General features: G+C 41.6%; 1 protein-coding gene across 4 annotated transcripts in view; it reads left to right on the forward strand.

The window, feature by feature from the left end:
• The window catches only part of ppip5k1b (diphosphoinositol pentakisphosphate kinase 1b), a 54,569-nt gene extending 35,866 nt beyond the window's left edge, over positions 1–18,703 (forward strand). For all 4 annotated transcript variants that reach the window (XM_083917256.1, XM_083917258.1, XM_083917257.1 and 1 more), the window contains exons 26-29: positions 2,459–2,608; positions 12,984–13,121; positions 13,769–13,882; positions 16,777–18,703. In XM_083917256.1, the coding sequence (XP_083773382.1) occupies positions 2,459–2,608; positions 12,984–13,121; positions 13,769–13,882; positions 16,777–16,868 (494 nt within the window). In that variant the 3' untranslated portion in view covers positions 16,869–18,703. The remainder of the gene's footprint in view (positions 1–2,458; positions 2,609–12,983; positions 13,122–13,768; positions 13,883–16,776) is intronic.
• Positions 18,704–22,002: the final 3,299 nt, after the last annotated feature.

Genomic DNA, 22,002 nt, shown 5'->3' on the forward strand with positions numbered 1-22,002 from the left:
GCAGCCAAACAGGATCAGACTCCAAACTATGTAGGCGAGAGGTCAGCCAGGAGAGTGTTGCGTTCACAGCCAAGTGCAGGATCTCTGGTGTCAGGAGTTGATATCCCTTATCCCTGCTGGGTGATAAAGTGACAACATAAGAAACATGCTGTATGTGTTTCCATTTCTTATTTCTGAGGTCCGTACAGGAAACAACCCAAACTACTGAAGATCAAATCATATTATTAGACTGTGGAACTTCTTGCAGAACAAACTTGTGTCCTGATTCCATACTTCATACTAACTGTAGACAAAGTGAAAGCAATAGATTTAACACAATTATATTTTGTAAGATCAATTTTTTGCAGCTGTTAGAAGCTCCTCCGTTTCCTTTGTGCATGGCATCCTGGGAATCTGCTGTGGTGTCTGACACTGACAGGTGTCTGGCTGATACTTTTATGCAGGTTATGATGCTGAAAACAAGAAAAATATAGTTATAATGCTTAAAAAATGTTAAAGCAGTAAACATTAGGCAACATAATATTAAAGATATAGAAATTCACATTGTATTCAATATAATAAGCTCATGCACACAGTAAGAAAGTTTTATAACACGACAGTCTCGGACACCTGATGCGTCCATTATGTTTGTAAATTATTTCTAAAGCACTCCAAAAAATATCACAAAAATTAGATAATTGTTGGGAGAGAAATATTGATTTCAAGCCACCAATAGGATTTAAGATTTGTTCTAAATCGCAGCAATAACGATATGTCTCCTCCATGAAAAATTGTATTATTTAAGATAATTATCCTCTATTAGTATTGGGAGCTACAGAGTTAAAGTATGTCCAGTGTGTAGATATGAGGGTCTCCTTATTTATTTATTTATTTATTTATCAGCAGTGGTTTGGTGTGATGCATGCCCTACAGTCTGATAACGTTTTTATTGCTGTCTTAACGTTAACATAACAATAAACACATCCTCTTAAAATGTGCTCTACATTGCACCAAAAATGGTATTTTAATGGGGCTTATCTTCCTACTACAATAAAGCCTTTTCAGTGAAATCTTTGGGTAGTTCCTCGTGACCCTCTATCGCTGAACATCTAAGTGTTAAAATGCCCGGACATCTTTTTAAGGACCTCTCTGGGTCTCTCCAATGGATTTAACCTCCTCCCTTCATTAAAGAACCCTTGAGGGACTCTTGTTTTGCTGTGTGTTTGCTTTCCAAGGGCATGTAGCCTTCCTCGTGTCTGCTAACACTGACACTCACACAAGCACGAAAGCCCATCATCTAAATCAAGAGGTGTGGAGAAAACTGTGAGCGTGAGAACTGAGAGTGGAATCACTTTGTGGAAACAATTTCTGTCTCATGTGTTTTACTGGGAGAGTCTCACACTCTGCTGCGTTAAACTGCTTCACTGCCTACAGCTTTTGTATTCAGTGCAGTTTATCTCGATTATGACCTAAAAGACGTAATTAAACTAAACGAATGTGTCTCGGAAAGGAAGGAAGTTTATAAGAAGCCCTTTCCAATTAAAAAAACAAACAAACTCTCAGATCCAATTAAGTGTAATCATAAACATCAAGTCAACACAAACACAAAAGTGCAGTATGGGTGTAGTCTAACGTCTCCCTAAATGTGTTAATCATCCTGTCACTCTGTGCTTAATTGAGCCTGAAAGCGGCAGCAGTTTGTTCTGTGTTTGCACGACATCAAAGGAGCTCCGCTCAGAAGCTCCTGGATATCCTCTGAGCAGAGCCTGTCAGTGTGTTATGTATAGCACGTGTGAGGCTGCAGAGAGGTTGCTCCCTGTTCATCACCACCACCAACAAACAGCCCTGACTGTACAGGTCACTGACGAGAGCGGCAGGTGTGAGGGGCGACCTCTGTAAGCGAGCTGCGTTGCATACTTCATACTGTTTATAGAACAAAGGGATGAGGCGCAACTCCAAAGATAACACCTCCTCGGCTGTGCGGTCTTTAAACTCAATGTTGATTTATAATATTAGAATGAGATATATTTATGAGAATTGGCTGTTGCACCTTCCTAGGGTTCGTGCGCAACAGGGGTCTGAAACTTTTTCCACACTCTGCTCTCGCCTCTGCTGCTTTTTGCATACAAAACATCTTCTTTATTCACTTGCACACACACGCACGCACACACACACACACACACACACACACACAGATGCAGTAACTGTTGTGAAAACCTTGTGGCTTGCATGTCATCATTTCCAGGAACAAATAGCAGCTTTGTTCTCTGATTGGCCATGAATATTTTTAGTTTCTGATAAAACTTTTTTCTTTTTTTCACAACTAAAGTTAAAACGTAGCGTCAGGGTCCTTTTGAAATGTACACACACTAATGTCAACATTTCCACATTGCATCAGATTGTTACGAATAATAGCATGGTGTGTAATAAAATTAACTCACCCTGCACACCTCCCTTCCCCCGGCTCCTCCTCACACAGGGTCGCTCTGCTCTGGCCTCTTCAGTGCCTCCGCCCTCGGGGTGTCCTGTAGCGCCCCCAACCTCCGAGACTACGTCCGCACGCACCACCACCTCCACAGAAAACCACCTCTGTCCCCCGGCAGTCTGCCGTGCCAGATTAGCATGTTCGGTATGTTTACGCCACCTTCTGTCCTCCTCCACAGGGCGGATCTTTTCATCTCCAAACTCTTTCTGGCCTAAGAGAACTTTTGTCTTCTTCTTTTCCTTAAGCTTCAGATACTTTTACGCTTGGGACATTCAGAATTGTCACTTTTTTTAAAAAGAAATTCAATCTCGCTGCTTTCCTTTTTGCTCCCTTTCCCAGAACAAACCAGCAATTTCAATCTATTGCATCACATGTTTTTGAGTGATTTATTTCACAGTTTGCATGATAAAGGCACTGATTTGACTGCAGAGTGATCGGTTGTGCAGCGAATGCTAAGCCTGTAACCTGACATTGGACTGCGTGATGTACCGTACCTATCGGTGATCAATGTTGTCCCAGATCTGCATGTCCACTCACTTATCACACCTCTGTCTGCTTGGGATTGAACCAAATGTTCTCGCTCTCTGTGCATGTTGTTTTGCAGTGCGACCGTATTCTCTCTCAATTTAATTTCATAATCCACAGTTAAGTATTTTTTGTGTCTGGAAGCCAGAAGTCTGGCTTTTTTTCATTTATCACAATTCACGGTAATCCTTACATTAAGAAACTCAACCTGTTATTTGAAACAGACTTATTTTCAAGACCCAATAATCAACCTTTAAATAATCCCCAGACGCGTTCTCCCTCCCCACCCTTTCCCCCCAGTCTCACGTTGGTAATGGTGAGTACAAGCAAGCTGTTTTCACAGCCACCAGGGTCCTTATCGCAGCTTTAATTATGCCAAACATCTGGATTGGATATCCTTCTCATGGTCACAGATGTTCTAGTCACACAAGTTTGTGTCGTACTTTCCAAAGATGAATTTCTCACATCCTCGGGTTAAATCAGCAGCAGATCATTTTACTAGCAAATTAGACGGATGCATATGGATCCACACAAACAGGAAGTGACTTTTTTTTTTCCCCACTGTGGGTTTTAAACACTGAAAACTGAGCTGTTCAGTTTATCCACCGGGTGTCACTCTGACTGCAAGCCTACGTGCTTGCTGGGAGCAAACAGATGCTTCTCTCTTCTCTCTATTCAGTTATTTCACGTTAAGCTGTCTGAGAGACAGGTGAGGGTATGGTTGACGTCAAAGCTGCATCAGGAGAACATGTTATTCTTTCTACGGGAAATGTGAAAGGAAAAGTACTGGTTAGAAGGTGATGAGTGCACTTTAAAGCACACGTTATCATCTCATGTGAGTTCAAACATCTCTACTAACACCACCTGTCATGTTTAAATATGTTCTTTTGAATGGATATGAAACACTATTAATTACTGTATATAAAAGTGGATATTCTTACAATCATCCAAGCTTAAACATTAAATTTAGTGAAGTTGCATTGCTGTTATTACAGTACCACTTAAAGCAGCAGAAGCTGGTCCTTTCATTACTCAGCAATATGGTGCATTTTGGCATCTTTTCAGTTTATTATTTAACTGTCCAGCTGCAACTTTACTGTTTGGTTCACTCTCCCCGCTCTCATAGCATCGTTTTTCTTATCTCGGATCTAAACACACGCTGTACACCATCTGTTCAGCACCAAAAACAGACTGTTAGTGACTAGCTGGTGAACAAAGTGGAGCTAAAAGGCAGATAAAATGTCCTGACTCATATTGATATAATCACTGATGACTCACATTTCATGGAGATTGAAGCGACTGTTTTGCCTTTCGCTTACTCGCTAACGTTATCCATCTTCTGCAGCTTTGATCGTCCTCTGATGGTGTCTTATGTCAGATGCAGTCTGGTCTAATGGACAGGCAGATATATTTCCCATTGATGTGGTTTTAAGCATCTTTGCCTGATAACAATGTACAACTGACTTGTCCTCCAAAAAACTAGAGTGTACGTTTCCAAACGTTTAATCAGCATCAGTTATCAGTAGGTTCCTCCTGCATTGCCAGACCTGTCTCTTAAGTGCTGTTGTTTGCAGTTCATTAGACCAATCCCACTCTAATTGGGCAGCACTAAGCCAGTGCTCAGGCGTGAGAAATATGATTTTACAATCAATCAGGACATTTTATCACATTATTGGTCAAGTTATTACATTTTGGATCAGGTTAAAGGCAAATTTTGTGACATTTTACAGGAAATTATAAGGGAACTAGTAGGCAGATTTTGTTACAATTGGACAGCACCAGGTTAGCCGTTTTCCCCTGTGTTCAGTCTTTATGCTAAGCTAACCTGCTGCTGTCTGTAGCTTCATATCTTATCGTACATGCATGAGAGTGGTATCAATCTTACAAAAACAGGTGAGAGATCCAAAAAAATAAATGAAGCTGGGTGCTTGAACTGAAAAGTAAGTATGAAAGGGAAATAAAGTCCGCACACCAGATGCTGCTCCTTGACAAATGTATTTAGCTCAAGTCAAGTGACGTTTCGGGCACCAGCCCTTCCTCAGACGTAAAATGGAAGAAAGAAATGGAAACGTACATAGAGATGAAAATACATGCATGCTTAGATACAGAAGCAGTTATACACTTCAAACATACCTAAAGTCCACTAAAAACATTTGAGAGGAAGCTTTAAAGGGGACGAGTGTAGTTGTAAGGCTTTCAATGCCCAAAAAATATCAGACAAACTTTAAATATCACATGATGAAAGCATCAGGTAAAGGACATCATGAAATCATGTGATATAAAAGGGAAAATACATATACTGAAGAGGCGTCTCCATTGCATAAGTATTAGAAACACAGCAATGACAAATGCAGAATAGTGTGAGAACACGGCTCACACAGTAGTAGCAGAAAAAAATCACTTGCATCATCAGACCAGCTCCTGAGGGAACGATGTAAACACAACTGGAAAGTTCCTGGACACAAAAGTGAAGGGCATAAAGCCGGTGGTATCAATCTTCTCTTCTAACTCTGTGTTTCCCACGACGTTGAACTGCTCAGCGGCCAAAGAAAGGAGGAAAATGTAGGTTTCTGTCACAGCTGAATACCCTTCATATCAAAGCCCAGCATCCCTCCACTTTTATGTTTACTTTACAGCCAAAACCTCCATCATTTACTCCATCCACTCCACAGCCGCTCCACTCACTTCCTCTGATCTACCTCCGCTTTGTTTATCCAGAGATAACCCTCATTTCCACGCATGTTGGTTGGCAGATAGATCTTGATGAATCGACGGACCAACTCTCTCTCTCTCTCTCTCATTCTGTTTTTCTCTCCTCATTCAAAAACACATCACTGGCAAACAAGCAGGCACACACACACACAGGTACCAGCAGTCCCAGTAATACCAGTTACCTTTCTTATCTCCTCAGAGCTGTTCTCTATGCCGCCAGTAAAGAGATTTTCTGTGTCGTTTGCCAGGCATCCGACCAATGGTATGTCTGCTTTTTATTCAAGTTCATTTCGACAGTCCTCCAGTTTTTCCTGTTATCTTGCATGACATTTTTTTTGTGGGAAAACATTTCCTGTGTTTCCTATTTTTTGGGGGGTTGAGATGTTTGGCTGCGTTAATTACATTAAACGTCTCCAAGATTTAAATAAATAAATAAAATTAAACTCTAAAGAGCTTCTGTTTCATCACACACACCCCTCGGTGTTTGTTGTACCTTGTGTTGTTTTCGGCCCTCACCTCTAACACCACCTGCTCTGCCTGCACTTTGATTTGCCTTCCTGAACCTGCTGTTTCTTCCCAGGATGGATGTTTGTGCCTTACGTGGAATATATCTTTCTGCCTCAGATATACTTCCACGCGCACACATCATAATACATCCTCACCTGCACTGTTTCTTAATTTTAAATCATTTATTCTGTTGATTTCTTAGTTTGGGCTATGAAAAGATAAGATAAAATCCACCTCTGACAGCATCACTGATTGGTGTGGTCAGAGATATTGCACCTGTAACCAAACTCGACCCTGGAGTAAACGTCTACAGCACTGCAGCAAGGTGAGAAGCTAAACCAGGAGAGGTCAGCAAAGACAAGATTTTCAGGGGGTGTTAAGTTGCTCTTGTGAGTCGCTTTCCAACATGTGAACGAGGAGCTCCTCACGAGATCAGACAGCAGGACGTGTACGTGTGATTTTTGTTTCCTTTTATTCATTTGTTGGGTTGCAGCTCTGCACCTACAGACAAAACAAGGAAGGGAAGGTGTGCTTAACTGTCCATAAAACCTTTTTCACAGTCTTTGGATTAGTTTTTTTTTTTTTAAACTGTCACAAATATTTTTTATGCTTTAAGTTTAATTTTTTATCACATTAGTGCTACTTTACAAGCAGCTCTTACTCTTGTAAATTCTGAGATAACTGGATAAAGCTGAAACCATTAGTTCATTAATCAATTAGACAAAATCTGATGTCAATTTATAATAAGGAGAAAGGCGCCAAAACTCTGTGGCTAAGTTTCTTCTATGTGATAATGTGCTGAGTTTCTCTGTTTCGTGTCTGTCGTAAATGGATATCTGTGGGGTTTTGACTGACAAAACCCCAAAGCCCAAAAATCATCCCCTGGTCTTCTTCAGCTCTTGCATTCATCAAATAAGCCATCAAGACAGTTCCTTCGAGTATGAACTATTAACGGAGAAATCCGGGAGACTCGCTAACAGCACCCCATCCCTGACGTGGCTAACACTGATTAGCTCGGGGCAGTACTGTGAAAGCGTTAAAACATCTTTTTTAACCACTAATTCTGCTCAAAATAACATTAAACCTCTGCAGCAGCATGATAAGAGTCCTTACACATTAAACAAAGCACCAACGTAGTTAGTGAACCCGGATTTTTATTTAAAGAGTGTTTTGAAAGACTTACCAACTGGCCTCGGTACCAGCTTCTCTCATAGTAAAGTCCATTCAAGTTGATTAGCAAAGTCAATCCAAAAGGAAGGAGCCCATTGGTGCTTTGTTTTATGTGTAGGGACTCTTCTCATGCTGCTGCAGAGGTTCGGTGTTATCTTGAGCAAAATTAGTGGTTAAAAAAAGCCATTTTAACGTCTTCACCGTAATGCTCCGAGCTAATCAGTGTTAGCCACGTCCGGCTGTTAGCGACTCTCCCGGATTTCCCCGTTAATAGTTGTTACACAAAAAAAACTGTCTTGATGCTTTATTTGATGTATGTAAGTGCTGAAGAAGACCACGAGATGATTTTGCGCCGGAATTTCACTTAAAGTAGATTTTCTTTCTTTCTCTGGGCTAAATTACGCGGTATCAGATCGGTGCATAGACATTTAGTTTAAGACCTCAGGAAGAATTAACATGACTTTGCCTTTGGTAATGTCCACACTTAAACTATATAGAAGGATTAATACAATATATAAATCATGTTGGTTTGTTTATCCAAACACACTTCTCATGATCATTCAGGCTGGTTTGCTCTAGCGTTGTTTCTAGAGTTTGGTTTTTAAAATAATCATTTTTATTTATTTTTCATTGTTAAAAACACATATTGATGATATTCCTTGAAAAAGACACAATACTGTTGTTGTTTAATATCAAAATGTTCATTTTATTTTTAAAGAGAATAATGGCTGTGGAAGCAACGCTCACTGTGGAAAACTAAGAAGGATGTTTATCTCTGGGACGTTTGGTTGATATCAAATATACTTTAGAACATTTTCATTTGTATATTTAGTTTTTATATTGAGTCATAAATCATCACAGTCAAATTCTCATCTATGTTACAGCTGAAATAGACACTGATGATGGAGAACAATGGAAAAAAGCTAATCCATTTTTTATATCCAGTTATAAGTTTGCTGTGGTGTGAGGAAACTTGCTCACTGAGGAAACTCAGCACTGATGAATTACCTTTTTTACGATGCTCCGTGGATAAAAGAGCAATCAAAATCGTGTCCTGTGTGAGTTTTAATGCAGCGTTTTGAGCAACAGCCATGACTTTGTGATTACTTCTTCATTAATCAAAATATTGGCAGATATTATTATGGTTACTCAGTCGTGCTCTGTCTTCTTATAAAGCAGTTCTTTCTTTCTGTAGTCGTAATCAAAAGGCAGGCCGGGATTTATCGCCTGGAAGGCCCTTCCGTGGGAGTTTGTGATACCTTCATTAAGCCCCGTTTCATTATCACTACAATCTGCAGCTCCCCTCAGCTTCACCGAGCCTGACGGGGAGTTTCAGCTCATTTTTTAGCGCTCTGGCTCGATCAGTAGCTGTTGCAACAGGTAGCAACCGTTGTCAACAAGAAAGCTCTAAAACGCCGACTGTAACAGCAGACTGACACAGCTTGAGACTAGCTGGTGAACATAGTGGAGCGTTTAGCAGCTAAAGAGCCAGATAATCCCCTCAGGACTTGGTAGAGACCAAAAAAAAAACCTATGAGCCATGAGATCCGGCTGGCACCAAAGATCCTATCATCAGTAAAATGCTATGACATGTTGATGTTGACGTCGTGTTTCTGCTGCCCCCAAGTGGCCCAAAAAAGTGTTATTGCTGCATTGCATACAGTCTTGATATGCAATTTAACACAAACGTATTGCAGCACTGTGAACATTGAGCGTTTGGACCTCCTGAGAGAACTTGGGTCTCCAAGGACGATGCTCAAATTGCACATTTGGTAGTCCAGCTTTGTCAGAAAGTCATGGTTTGATGCCATGAATCTTAAACACACATTCTTTATCTGAGAGAGTGATTACAGTGCGTTTCTATCTCCATACACAACGTTGTTTATTGAAAAAAGCCTTCAAGGGGAAGATGCTTGAACAGTATTATTGATGACACGTGGTTTGCGAAGTACATCTCCGTCTCTTATGGGATGTTCCCGATTCCTTTTAAACATGTGATGTTAGATTTTTGATATATTCATCTTTTGTTTGAACTTTTTTTGCTTTGAAATGGAATTGGTTGGATTTGCGTCAGTCGTTTGTGCTCAGGCACAGTTGGTTTCAGTCTAAACTAAAGACAATGAAGTATTAATGAAATGAAGCCAGAGATTGAAACAGATGCATTTCTCAGCTTCACACATACAGTCCACTGTTTCTGAAACCACACTGCTGTTATAGCTCCGTGTCTCTCTGTTGCACAGCTCCTATCTCTCCTCCTCTTCCTCCTCCTGCTGCACTGTACTTTCTCTTCCTGTCTTCCTGCTCTGCCTCTCGTCCCCTCAGAGCCCTCGGACGAGCTCCATGTAGTCCAGCTGCTGGGGGGGCTACCCACTGAGCCGGCCCCGCTTGGGTTTGCCCCTCTTGCTGTGGACGGGGTCGTAGCCCACCACCTGCGCCACTGTCCTTACCACCTCCGCCTCCTCAAGAGCTGGCTGATGTCTGGTCAGGAGCTCCCAGAATCCCTCTACGGTCAGCCTCTGTAGCCCCCTCTCACTCCCTGTCGCCTCCCCTTCCTCCCTCTAGTGTTGGGGCAAGTGGGACGCTGTTAATGCCGGTTGAGCTTTGCATCTTCTGCAGTTCAATGCTTTATATTTCTTTCTACGCCTGTGCATTCATAGTTTCTCCTTTTCTTTTTGCAACATCTGCAGCCCTGCTCCATCTCATTTCCAACTGTAAACGTGTTTTTGTTCTTTATTTTGCATGTCTGCCGGAGGGAGCAACACTTTCTCTGAAAGCAGGAAATGTCCATTTTATTCTGCATACAGTGAAACCTCAGTTAGCAATAATCTTCAGTAAAGTGATGTATCTGTGAGTTAAAGTGAACGTGTGAGTGGGGTTTAGTTTGGACTGAGATTTGACACGATACTGAAGAGGAAGTATTTCCAAATATATTTTTTATTTTATAAACCCAGCAGCACATGATTGGGCATCTAATGTTCAATTACTGGAGCAGGCTTAAAACGAAATATTGAAGTGAATCCACACATGAAAGGACTGGTTGCTCTACATGCATGCATACAGAGTTTTAGGCTTGTCTAACTGGATTGTGTGCATGCTCTATCCTGAGGAGGAGTTTAAAGAGAAAAGACCCTTAAAATTGGGCATTTATTCAATAATGAGCTCCGTTCGTATAAAAGACTGAGCTCTTGGTGGCACCATTTTGGCCTTCGCACCGGGAGGTCACGTCTTGGTACCGCTGCGTCTCCCACGAGCCCTCCCAAAATATGTTTCTTGCCAGCTGGCAGAGATTCAAGTGTCTTGTTGAAAGATCTGGGTCATCATCTCCTCTCTCATTTTAATTGGCTAATTAAGTGATGGCCTGTTCACAAACTGCTGATTTCGTGGCGTGTTTCTGGAGCACGTCTTGGCACGTCGTGTCACCTTTACGGAGCTGCACAATTTTTCTCTTGCAGTCAGCAGAGACGACGGGCTGTAATCAGTTACAGGGGGTTTATTTGCTTCTAGTAGGTTGAGATTTTTTGGGCTTTATCACATATTCTGACGTTGTTTCTTTGCTCTTCTAAATATCAGACCGACCGTCTTTGTGTTCACCTGTGTTGGTGGATGGCTGAGTGAATGGTGCAGTGAAGCATCTGTGTTTTCTGCTCCCGCTGCATCTGGTGTGTGAACTGAATTTGATATCTGTTGGAGAGGCTGCAGCAAAGATTGGGAGGAGGAAGAGGAAGATGAATGCTATCTTATCTCATTTTTATACAGTCCAACTAACAGCTTCATCAGACAGAGTTACAGTAAGGACAGAACACTCAGAGATGATGATAAATGTCCTGTAGCAAAATCTAAACTTATGAATATGCGATACACATCTAGAGCCACCACAAAACTTCCTCCTGAGGCTGTGTTGTACAAATTTAAGCCAAGCAGGTTATTTCTCTTCTCTCATCGAAGCTTTGGCAGGAAATACCTTTCCATGTTGACCAGCGATCTTACCGCGGTCTAATGAATAAAGCTGCTTTGGCCAACATCTAGTGAGGAAACAACTGATGATTAATGGAAGAATGCAGTCTAAATAGGGTGTTTAAGCAGAAGAAGAAGAAAAAATACACACACATGCACAAACAGGACCTATATACATGCAATTAATGGAGAGATGTTAGAGCGAGGGGGCTGCCAGTGACCAGCGCCCCAAGCAGTTGAGGGTTCGTTGCCTTGCTCAACAGCGACTCAGCAGTGCCCAGGAGATGAACTGGCACCTCTCCAGCCACCAGTCCACACTCCATTCATGGTCCAGACAGGGACTCAAACCGGCAACCCTCCGGTTCCCAGCCAAGTCAGGCTGTTTTCTGCTCTATATCAGATAATTGGCTACACATGTTCAAAGTATTGTATAACATATAATGGCAGCAGAAAAGACTGATTTTAATAACCCTCAAACTGTTTATAAAGTTCTTGATGTCAATGCTCTGCACATAACCGATCCCGTGAGAATCATTCACTTTGAGAAATTCCAGTAAACCTTGTATGTGAAACTTTACAACAGGGGAAATTCACATCTTGGCCCCTCGAGGCCTTTGAATGGTTCCCGTACATTAAACGCTGACTGCCGTTTGTTTCCGCTTCTGTTCTGTACAGTTTTAGGGAGAAGCCCCGGAAAAAATCTGTAGTCGTAGCACATTAGTCATGACGAACATAAGGCTGACCAGCATGTTCTCTGGGGAAATGGATGTGCTGCTTCATCCTCCATCCATTCCCCCCTTTCTTTGTTTTTTGGTACTGCTTCATCCAGGACGTCTTGTCGGGCTGCACTGAATGACTCTGGGTTGTGTTTGCTGTATTTGTGTGTAACAGTCAGCCTGTCTCGACACAGTTGTGTTTAGAAATTTTCTCAGTGCACATTATTTTGTGATTTTATGAAAGGGAAACACACAGTACATGAATGAAATAAAGTATCCAGACCAAAATAAAATCAGATAAATGGAACTGACATAAAGGCTACAAATAAATATTTTTGATTGATTGCAAACACAAAATGTATGAGTATGAATCATACACGGTACAACGCTGCACCAAGGACTTGTTTTGTTTATTATCAAACTAGAAAAAATGTGTCTACGGTTAATGCATATGTTTTAATGCACTTTAAATCAGAGTAAATTGATCCACAACCTGTTATATATACGTTTCCATATTATTAGAACAACCCGCTTTTGTTAATATGGTCAAACTAACCGAAAGAAGGGAATTAACATCAGCCATATTGCCCATTATGTTTGTGCATGTTAATCTTTGCTGGTAAGTTTGTTCAGTGCAGCTGCTGTCGGAGGCCAGACAGTAGGTAAACTGTACCAGCCGCTGTAGAAGGTAACAAGCCACTAATTTTAGATCTTCAGTAGCCTTAAAGAACAACTCTGTGTGGCTTGTTAACAAATAAAAACGGCTGCTGAATTTGGGGTCCCGTTTGTCAACATATGGCGTTGAGAGAATGAGCAGACAACCAACATGCACAGAGAGCTTTAGTGTCACCGCTCCTCCTCCTCCTCCTGCTCTTCTGTCGGATGGAGAAGTTGTACCACTGGCTGTGTTTCTGTCTCTCCTGTCCGTGCTGCAGGGTTTGAAGGCTGCTCCATGGTGCCTTCGATCTACCCGCTGGAGACGCTGCACAACTCTCTGTCGCTGAAGCAGGTTGACGAGTTCCTCAACACGGTGTGTGCGAACAGCAGCGAGGCCCACGCCAAGACCATGAGAGGTATTGTGGAGCAAAAAAATAACTATGTGGTCTTTTTTCCCAATTTCCAAACAACTTATCAATTAATTGAGAAAATACACCACGGATTAAGTTGCAACCAGATATTAATTATGTTGACTTTGAGTTTAAATCAACTTCTCCGATTCTTTTCAATGTGAAGAAAAGAGCTACAAATCCTTTAAAGCAGTTCTTACCTTTCTTGCATGTCTCACAGCGCGGCCCCACCCTCTTCCTCCTGCCTGACCTCTGACGCTCCCTCCTCCCCTGACACTTGAATTGAGAGAGAAATGCTGCGTTCCAGTGCCGTGGGAAGTCGGAAGTTTCAGACCTCCAACGAGGCAAAGTGCACTGGAAATGCCTGTCAAAGTGGAACCTCCTACTACTCGGAAGATATCGACCTTCCCCGAATTCGCTAGTAGGAGATTCCACTTTGACGTGGACTTCCCATGGCACTTGAACGCAGCACGAGAGAAACGGAGCGACAGATGACAGGCAGGAAGCTTGGAAAATGATTTTATTAGGACTGAATATGGAAAACCAATTCCATAAAAAGTCTTGAAATGTAAAACACTGCACTGTGGTTCTGTTGTGTGAACTGACATTTGGAAAGTGATCTTTGTGTGTTTTTTTTTCTATCTTGGCCCCAGCGCTCTCCAGCCTGTTTGACTCTCAGAGCCAGACGTCCCTCTACAGCCCTCAGCAGCCGCTGTCCTCCTCTGGATCGGAAACATCTCTTCGGCCGCCAAGCCAGCCTCTATGGCGTGAGTGTTTTTAATGACTTTATGGCTTAGAGCAATACGTCTCTTCTGATAGAAGTCTGCACGTGAATAAATGCCCCAACTAATTCAAACTGATCCCGCAATTAAAGGAAACTAGTTCAGTGCCCGTAACAGGCCGATTGTTTGGCTCCTGCTAATACTCCCTGCAGTGTTTCCCGATCTCAGCATGTGACTGTTCAGAATGCGCGCTCGTTCTCAAGATCCGCTCTTACAATCATCTTCACTTTAGACACTGCACTCCCTGTGGTTCTCAGCGATGCACCTGCCCAGTGTGAAGACAAATGGATGAATAGTTTTTGAGATATGTGAAGGACAATCATACATACAGACGTACTGTACAAACACGCACACACACAGATCCCTTCCTTTATTGTTAGATGATGATGCTACAGCACCACCTATTGGTGCCAAATTTGTCACGTCCACTCATACATCATAGATACGCACGTCCAGCAATGGTAGTAGCAAACGCACACAGTGTTTAAGAGACGTGACATGTTGTGTGATATAATTCACACACTTCTGCCCCAACTACAAACGTGACTGACTGAATAAACTATATGACACATCAAAAATCTGAAAAGGTGATTTTTTTTCCGTCTTGGTCCAGAGATGTTCTGAACTTAATTTGGTGATGATTGCTCCAAATTTGTAGGAAAAAAACTGATTAGGAATTCAAAATGCCAATTGCATTTATGTTTCTGAGACAGTTACAGGTTAAAGTGTAAAGTTTGTTGTTATAGCACCTTCTGGACAAACACCTTATTCCAACCTGCACTGCCCGGGGTCCCTAGCAATACACCTGCCAAGCGTGAAGAAGATCGACTGAGCGGTTCTCAAGTTATTTGAATTACAGACGGACACACTCACAGAAATTCCTCACTTTATGGTTGGATACTGTTGTGTCCAGTGGAACATATTTTGATCCATAGGCTTTTTAAAAGTTCACGTCCAAAGTCCAAGTTTGATTCCTGTTGCAGTGAATGTGACAGGAAGTAAAAAAGGACCATGGCTGTTGCCTAGCAATGGAACTCCATTAAAAAGGTCCATACACACAGCATCATGGGATTTTGTGAAAATAACACGTTGGCTCATTCTTGCTGGTAAAAATCTAAACCGCCTTCTCAAGAATCGCTCTGAAGACCTTTTTTATTCAAAGGCTGCAGTCGATGCTCCGTTACGTGTCCGGCCTTCGACCGAGCGTTTAATCCTTCCAGCTCAGCTCCCATGTGTGAAAACGAGTAACTGTACAAATGAGAAGCAGAGATGCTGGAAAAAGGATGTGCACGCTCAGCAAAAGCTGGATTAAGATAAATAAGGCCTTCCACCCATTCAGCGCGACCTTCACACTGTAGATGAAAACTTCATTTATCGGACTTTGTGGATACAAATAATAACTTCGTCATAAATATATTCAGTCTCCACATCAGAGGAAAAAAAAGTTTTTTTCATTATGTAATAATCTGTTCATATACAACATTTTATTTAACCTTTTTGTAGATTTCCATATCACAGAACAAGACACACTGAATAAAATATAATAATGATAATAAAAAAATGATGGCATTAAAAATAAGATCAGTAAACAGTGAATAAAATTAAATAAGGCCTTGGTAAAAAAATATATAAATATATAAATAGGTTAGTTAAAAATAAATTTAAACAAATGACATCCGCAAACGGTGAATAAAATAGAAAAGTAATGAATACATGATAAAACAAAATGACGAAATTAAAAATAAGATCAGTAAACAGTGAATAAAATTAAGCTTTGGTCAAATAATAAATATAGAAATAGGTTAGTTCATTCATTCATTCATTCATTCATCTTCAACCGGTTGTCCCTGTCGGGGTCGCAGGGGGCTGGAGCCGATCCCAGCTGACATCGGGCGTGAGGCGGGGTCCACCCTGGACAGGACGCCAGTCTATCGCAGGGCACATAGAGACGAACAGAGACAGACAACCATTCACACCCACGGGTGATTTAGAGTCATCAATGAACCAAACACATGCACGTCTTTGGACTGTGGGAGGAAACCGGAGAACCCGGAGAAACCCACACAGACACGGGGAGAACATGCAAACTCCACACAGAAGGGCCCCAGCCGGGATTCGAACCTGGAACCTTCTTGCTGTGAGGCGACAGTGCTAACCACCACACCATAAATTTTAACAAATATCAAATTATACATGATAATCTAGCAACGAATGCATGTATGTTATATGACATAGTTTAGGACAGGACATAACACTTTACTCAGTTAATGAAAATAGTTTCAACAAATCCTATAAAAGGGGCCCAGGTTTTAAATTCTGTTCATTGTTTTTCATTTTTAAATATGAAGTTTTACTAAAAATAGAAAGCACACATCGTACTGCAGTTGGAGGTGCTGGCGACTGAAAGATAAATGCTTAGGAAAACATTTCATTCGCACTCTAGTGGAAAAAACAGACTAGTACAGAACAGTACTTAGCACGCGGGTTCAAAAATGACCCTAAATATTCATCGTGTTGTTGACGGATGAATGGGGAGAGAACTTTGTGTTAAAACGTACTGAAAGTGATCTCGATCCTCTCGCATGTGGCTTGGTTTATGAAACCCCCCAAAAAACAGTTTTCATAATGTTCTCCATGGCAACAGAAGAAGATGAAGCTGCGAGGAGATGACGCTGTTGCTTTCCTGTTTTTGTACCGGATCACCCTCCCCCCCTCCTCTCTGTCTCTTTGTTAACTACGTGTGCCCCCACATGACGCACACACAGTAACAGAGTACACACTCGGGGTGGCACGTAAGGGTGGATAATAGGTCTGTTTGCTGTTTTGAGTTTAAAGTCAAGGCTTCATAACTGACTGTGTTTGTGTGTGTGTTTTTTAAGATGGCAGTATCCCCTCCAGTGCTGTGTCCAGTGCAGGTCCTTCCTCCCCGATCACAGAGAGCTCCGGCCTGAACTTCAGCTTCAGTGAGTAGACTCCCTCTGAAAACAAAAACCACGAGGACTTCTGGGTGTCTAAGGGCACGTTTGTCCTTTCCATTCCCCCCCCTCCTCCGTCCTCCTGCTCCCATTCACACACACAAATAAAACTCTGGAGAGGGGCCGCTCTGCCTCGAGTATTAACACTGTAAATATAATCACGTGGACCCCTCGGCTGCTCCTCACCGCATCTTCCATCGCTCCGAAAAGAAAGGAAACACTGGACCTTCAATGGGTTCAAATGTGTCGTCACCTGGATCCTCGAGACAACATCGAGACCACATTTAGACCAGCTGTGCCTTTAGTTTAATGTGGATGCTGCCTACGCTTCATCAACAACAACAACAACAACAACAACAACAATGCCTGTCTGTTTTTTTGTTTTTTTAAGCCCAAATGCTGTTTTACAACATATCTCACGCACCAGCTGCCTCATCTCTCCGACCTTAGACGTGTACGACTGCAACGCATTACAGGCTGTGGTTCAAAGTGCCAACAGTCATTCATTTGCATTTTAGATATTTGTTTCTTCTTCTTCTTCACTGTTGTGCTTCAGCATCATGCCAATTACGCCGCACCCCGAAACTAAACAAGCGGTTGTTTTTGAAGTTTCAAAAGTTTGTTTCAGCAGAAAACGTCTGCACATACTGAAGGCTGAACGCCAAAGCTTAAAGGAGTCGTTTATTGAACATTTTGGCAAATTTACTTAATGCCGAAAGTTAAGATGAGATGATCTACGTCACTCTCACGTCTGTTTGTTAAATATGAAGCTACAGCCGGCGGCAGCTTAGCTTAGCACGAAGAGTGGAAACACACAGCCCGGTTCTGTCCAAAGGTAACAAAACGGCACCTCTAATTAAGGTGGCACATCAAACCATACATAGTTTTTCTACATATGTCTTTGCGGTATACGATATATGACAGAATTTGAGTTGCAACACTCGGACGACAGAGTAGCTGGGATAAACACCTTCGCTAGAATCAGCAGGTGGCAAGCAAGACACAGGAACCTGGCTCGAGTCTACGTTCTCAGCTTCAACGTTACTGCTAACTTTATACTCTCCGTCTCGCTAACATTAAAACACACACACACTTACACACTGAGGTATTCCTTAAAGTTGTACTCCGTAAGATTTTCATTCATCCAAGAGTGAGTTAAAATAATGGTAATTGATTAAATGACCCACAGCACATGTTGTTTCTTTGTCAAGTTTTCCCATCTGTGTGTCTGTGGCGACAGCCCTCTGTAAATGTAAATAAGCCGCCATGTTAGAGGCAGTTACTGCAGGTCATGCTGCATTCACTTGCGATTGGAAATCTTGAACTTCCAACTCCTGAGTCAGGTTTGTAGTGAGGGCATAAGTGTGATAGGAACGTTCGGGCTCTGAAAGAACAGGTTTGCCTGCAATTACATCTCATCGCCAAAGAGGCCGTTAGAAACAAGGCATCTCTAATATTACGGAGTACAACTTTAAAGGAGTTTGCTACTTGTAAAGCACATTTTCTTTTCCTATAAATACACTTTAAAACCTTACCGGTGCTTAGGAATCAACTCATAATAGACTGGTGGAAACCCACATACCCTGGATAACCTGGAAATTTTTTATTGCGTTTTAGCTCCTCACTTATTCGCAATGCATTAACAAACCTCGGTGTGTAGTTTGTTTAAGACTTCTCAGTCTAATAATAATAATCTGCACGTTTGTGCCTTAACACACTTCAAAGCGGGTTTAGCAGACAGGAAGAGTAACGCTTCCTTTTCATTTCGGGTCCCATGGAAGTAAATCTGCGGAATAAACTTAAAGCAACCTTTTCAGCACAAAGTCTAGATTTGTACGCAGCCTCGAGCAGGTTAAAGTGTCAATACTACAGTCGACCTTCAGATTAATTAAAGTTTGTGGGCAGGTAATTTCAAGTAGAAACTCCTGGAAAAGGATTTCTTTGAAATAGTGGAAACCTCAGCATCGCCGTATCAGTTTACTAGAAAATCCGACCTTTAGGATTTCTAAATACGCTAAAAACGAGCTGTAACACGTTAATTATTGAGTGTTAGAGGCACTGAGTTTGTTACCATTTGAACAAAATCAGCTCCTGTATGGAAGTAAATTCATGCCATCGGATTTTAAAAATTAAAAAGCCATTGAATTTCTAGCACTGAATATTTATGCATTGAAAATAAGTATCTGAGTTTATTTTTCAGCACATTTTTAACTTTGAATTTATAACATTGAATCATATACATTGTATTTTGCATCTGAATTTGGTATATTGAAATTTTTAACCTCGTCTTTTTTGACAGAATTTTTTAACATTGAATTCATGAACGTTGTAAAATAAAGAGTTAAATTCAGAGTCAAAACATTCAGATACTTATTTCAATGCATTAATATTCAGTGCTAGAAAAAAAGATAAACGGATGTAAACAAGTTTATATTTTTTCAGTTTACTTTATTGTACATTTATTTCTCTTCTCTATTTTTTTCCCTTTTCTTAATGACTGCTCATTAATGTATGATCATTTAGTTTTTTTCACATATTTGAAATAAACTATCTAAACTAAACTAAACTCAACTAAAAGATTCAATTGCTTCTTAATTTAGAAACCCGATGGCACAGATTTACGTCCATTCTCAGGAGGCTTTGAGTCAAAGCTTGGTCGATGCTGCGTTCAAGGTCGTTTTTCTGCATCAGATCTTTAGTTTAAGTCGTTAAACAAAACAACGAGACTCCGTTATTTTAAACACAGGTGCTTCATCAAACCGTAGTCTTTAAAATGATCACATGCTGTCAAATGGAAACACAGTTTATCCCTAAACGTGCCTTTTTAAATGGATATTTAACAGAGATTATCGTAGACACTGTGGGTTTCCTGCTGTATTTTTATTCTTGTTACGTTTTCATTTTACAAATCAAACAATGTTTTTAGAGGTAATCTGTGGTGTAGATGTATTTTTAGATTTAAAGGGAAGAACCACTTGATTAAGTAAATAGTATAAAGTACTTTTACATAATGAAAAACTACCTTGATGCTGAATTTTCTGCTTTCACACCAAATTATATTTCTTTGAATTTAACAAAATGAATCAAATGACTGTTTCTAATGATGTAACAGAGTGAAATTCAGGTTTCTCTTATCAACTCGTGACTGAACTGGGGGTCAATTCACTTTCAATCATCTGGAAAATGAGTCAATTTAAAAATAAAGAGGAAACTCCAGGTAGGGAATGAGTCCTTACCCCAAGTGAAGGAGTTCAAGTACCTCGGGATCATGTTCACGAGTGAGGGGACGATGGAGCGTGAGTTTGGCTGGAGAATCGGAGCAGCGGGGGCGGTGTTGCAGTCGCTCTACGGCACCGTTGTGACGAAAAGAGAGCTGAGGAAGACAAAGCTCTAGATCTACCGGTCAATCTTGGTTCCTACCCTTACCTGTGGTCATGAAAGCTGGGTCAGGACCCAAAGAACGAGGTCGCGGGTACAAGCCGCCGAAATGGGTTTTCTCAGGAGGGGGTCTGGAGTCTCCCTTAGAGAGAGGGTGAGAAGTTCAGCCATCCGTGAGGAACTCGGAGTAGAGCCGCTGCTCCTTTGCGTTGAAAGGAGCAAGTTGAGGTGGTTCAGGATCATCTAGTAAGGATGAACCCTGGGCGCCTCCCTAGGGAGGTGTTCCAGGCACGTCCAGCTGGGAGGAGGCCTCGGGGAAGACCCAGGACCAGGTGGAGAGATTAGATCTCCACACTGGACTGGGAACGCCTCAGGATCCCCCAGTTAGAGCTGGTTAATGTGGCCCGGGAAAGGGAAGTTTGGGGTCCCCTGCTAGAGCTGCTGCCCCAGCGACCCGACCCCGGATAAGAGGATGAAGATGAGATGAGATGAGGAAACTCCAAAAAAAATATTTGTATGACTTTGACCAGAACCTGTTGAGTTTAATGTCTATCATAAAACAATGACTTGCAGTTTTTATTATAGTAGAGCTCCGTGGTTATTGATTTTGTTCAAAGTATAAATAATAAATAACGTCTCCCTGCTCATTTCAAAACTGGTTAAATGGAAAATGAAGTGAGTCACCGAACCTGGAAACTACTGCTGCAGAACAAACACACGTGTATATTTCAGTCGTCATTGAAAGAGTCTCTTAGTTTTAGATTTAAAGAGGACTAATGATTTTTTTTTCTACGTAAGGTGGGTTGTTTGTAATTTTTAGTTGTGTATTTATGTTTGTATTTAACGTGTTATTTATGAGAACCAAAGAGGAGGAGGAGGAGGAGGAGGAGGAGGAGGAGGAGGAGGCGGAGGCGTGTCTCTGGTTTTTAATAATGTGTCAAATGTGTAAAGCGTTTGTGTCGAGCTGCTGACGTTCAGGTGGAAGAGGAGGAAATAAAACCACATGAATTCAAACTTTGTTCAGTGTGTGATTATGCACAACAAACACATGTTCACAGCCGCCACAGGCCTGTCCTCTCCTTGTCTGCTCCTTGTTTCCTCTCCTTTCCTTGTTTCCTCTCCTCATTTCCTCCCCTCTCTTAGCCTTGTCTCATCTCCTTGTTTCCTCCCCTCTTAGCCTTGTCTCTTCTTCATGTTTCCTCCCTTCTCCTTGTCTCCTTTGATGTCCTTGTCTCCCTCCTTGTTTCCTTACCTTTTAGCCTTGTCTCCTTGTTTCCTGCTCTCTTAGCCTTATCTCATCTCCTTGTTTCCTCCCCTCTTAGCCTTGTCTCTTCTTCATGTTTCCACCCTTCTCCTTGTCTCCTCTCCTTGTTTCCTCTCCTCTCTTTTCCACCTCTCCTCTCCTTGTCTCCTTTGATGTCCTTGTCTCCCTCCTTGTTTCCTTACCTTTTAGCCTTGTCTCCTTGTTTCCTGCTCTCTCTTAGCCTTATCTCATCTCCTTGTTTCCTCCCCTCTTAGCCTTGTCTCTTCTTCATGTTTCCACCCTTCTCCTTGTCTCCTCTCCTTGTTTCCTCTCCTCTCTTTTCCACCTCTCCTTTCCTTGTTTCCTTTGATGTCCTTTTCTCCTCTTCTTGTTTCCTCTTCTTATCTCTTTTCCTATCTCCTTGTTTTCTCCTCTCTTCTCCTTATTCCTGTTTTCTCACCCATCCTAGTTTCTCTCTTATTATCTCGTCTTTCTGTCCTCCCCTTTTT

Source organism: Echiichthys vipera, assembly GCF_963691815.1.
Source record: "Echiichthys vipera genome assembly, chromosome: 7".
NCBI classification, from domain to species: domain Eukaryota; kingdom Metazoa; phylum Chordata; class Actinopteri; order Perciformes; family Trachinidae; genus Echiichthys; species Echiichthys vipera.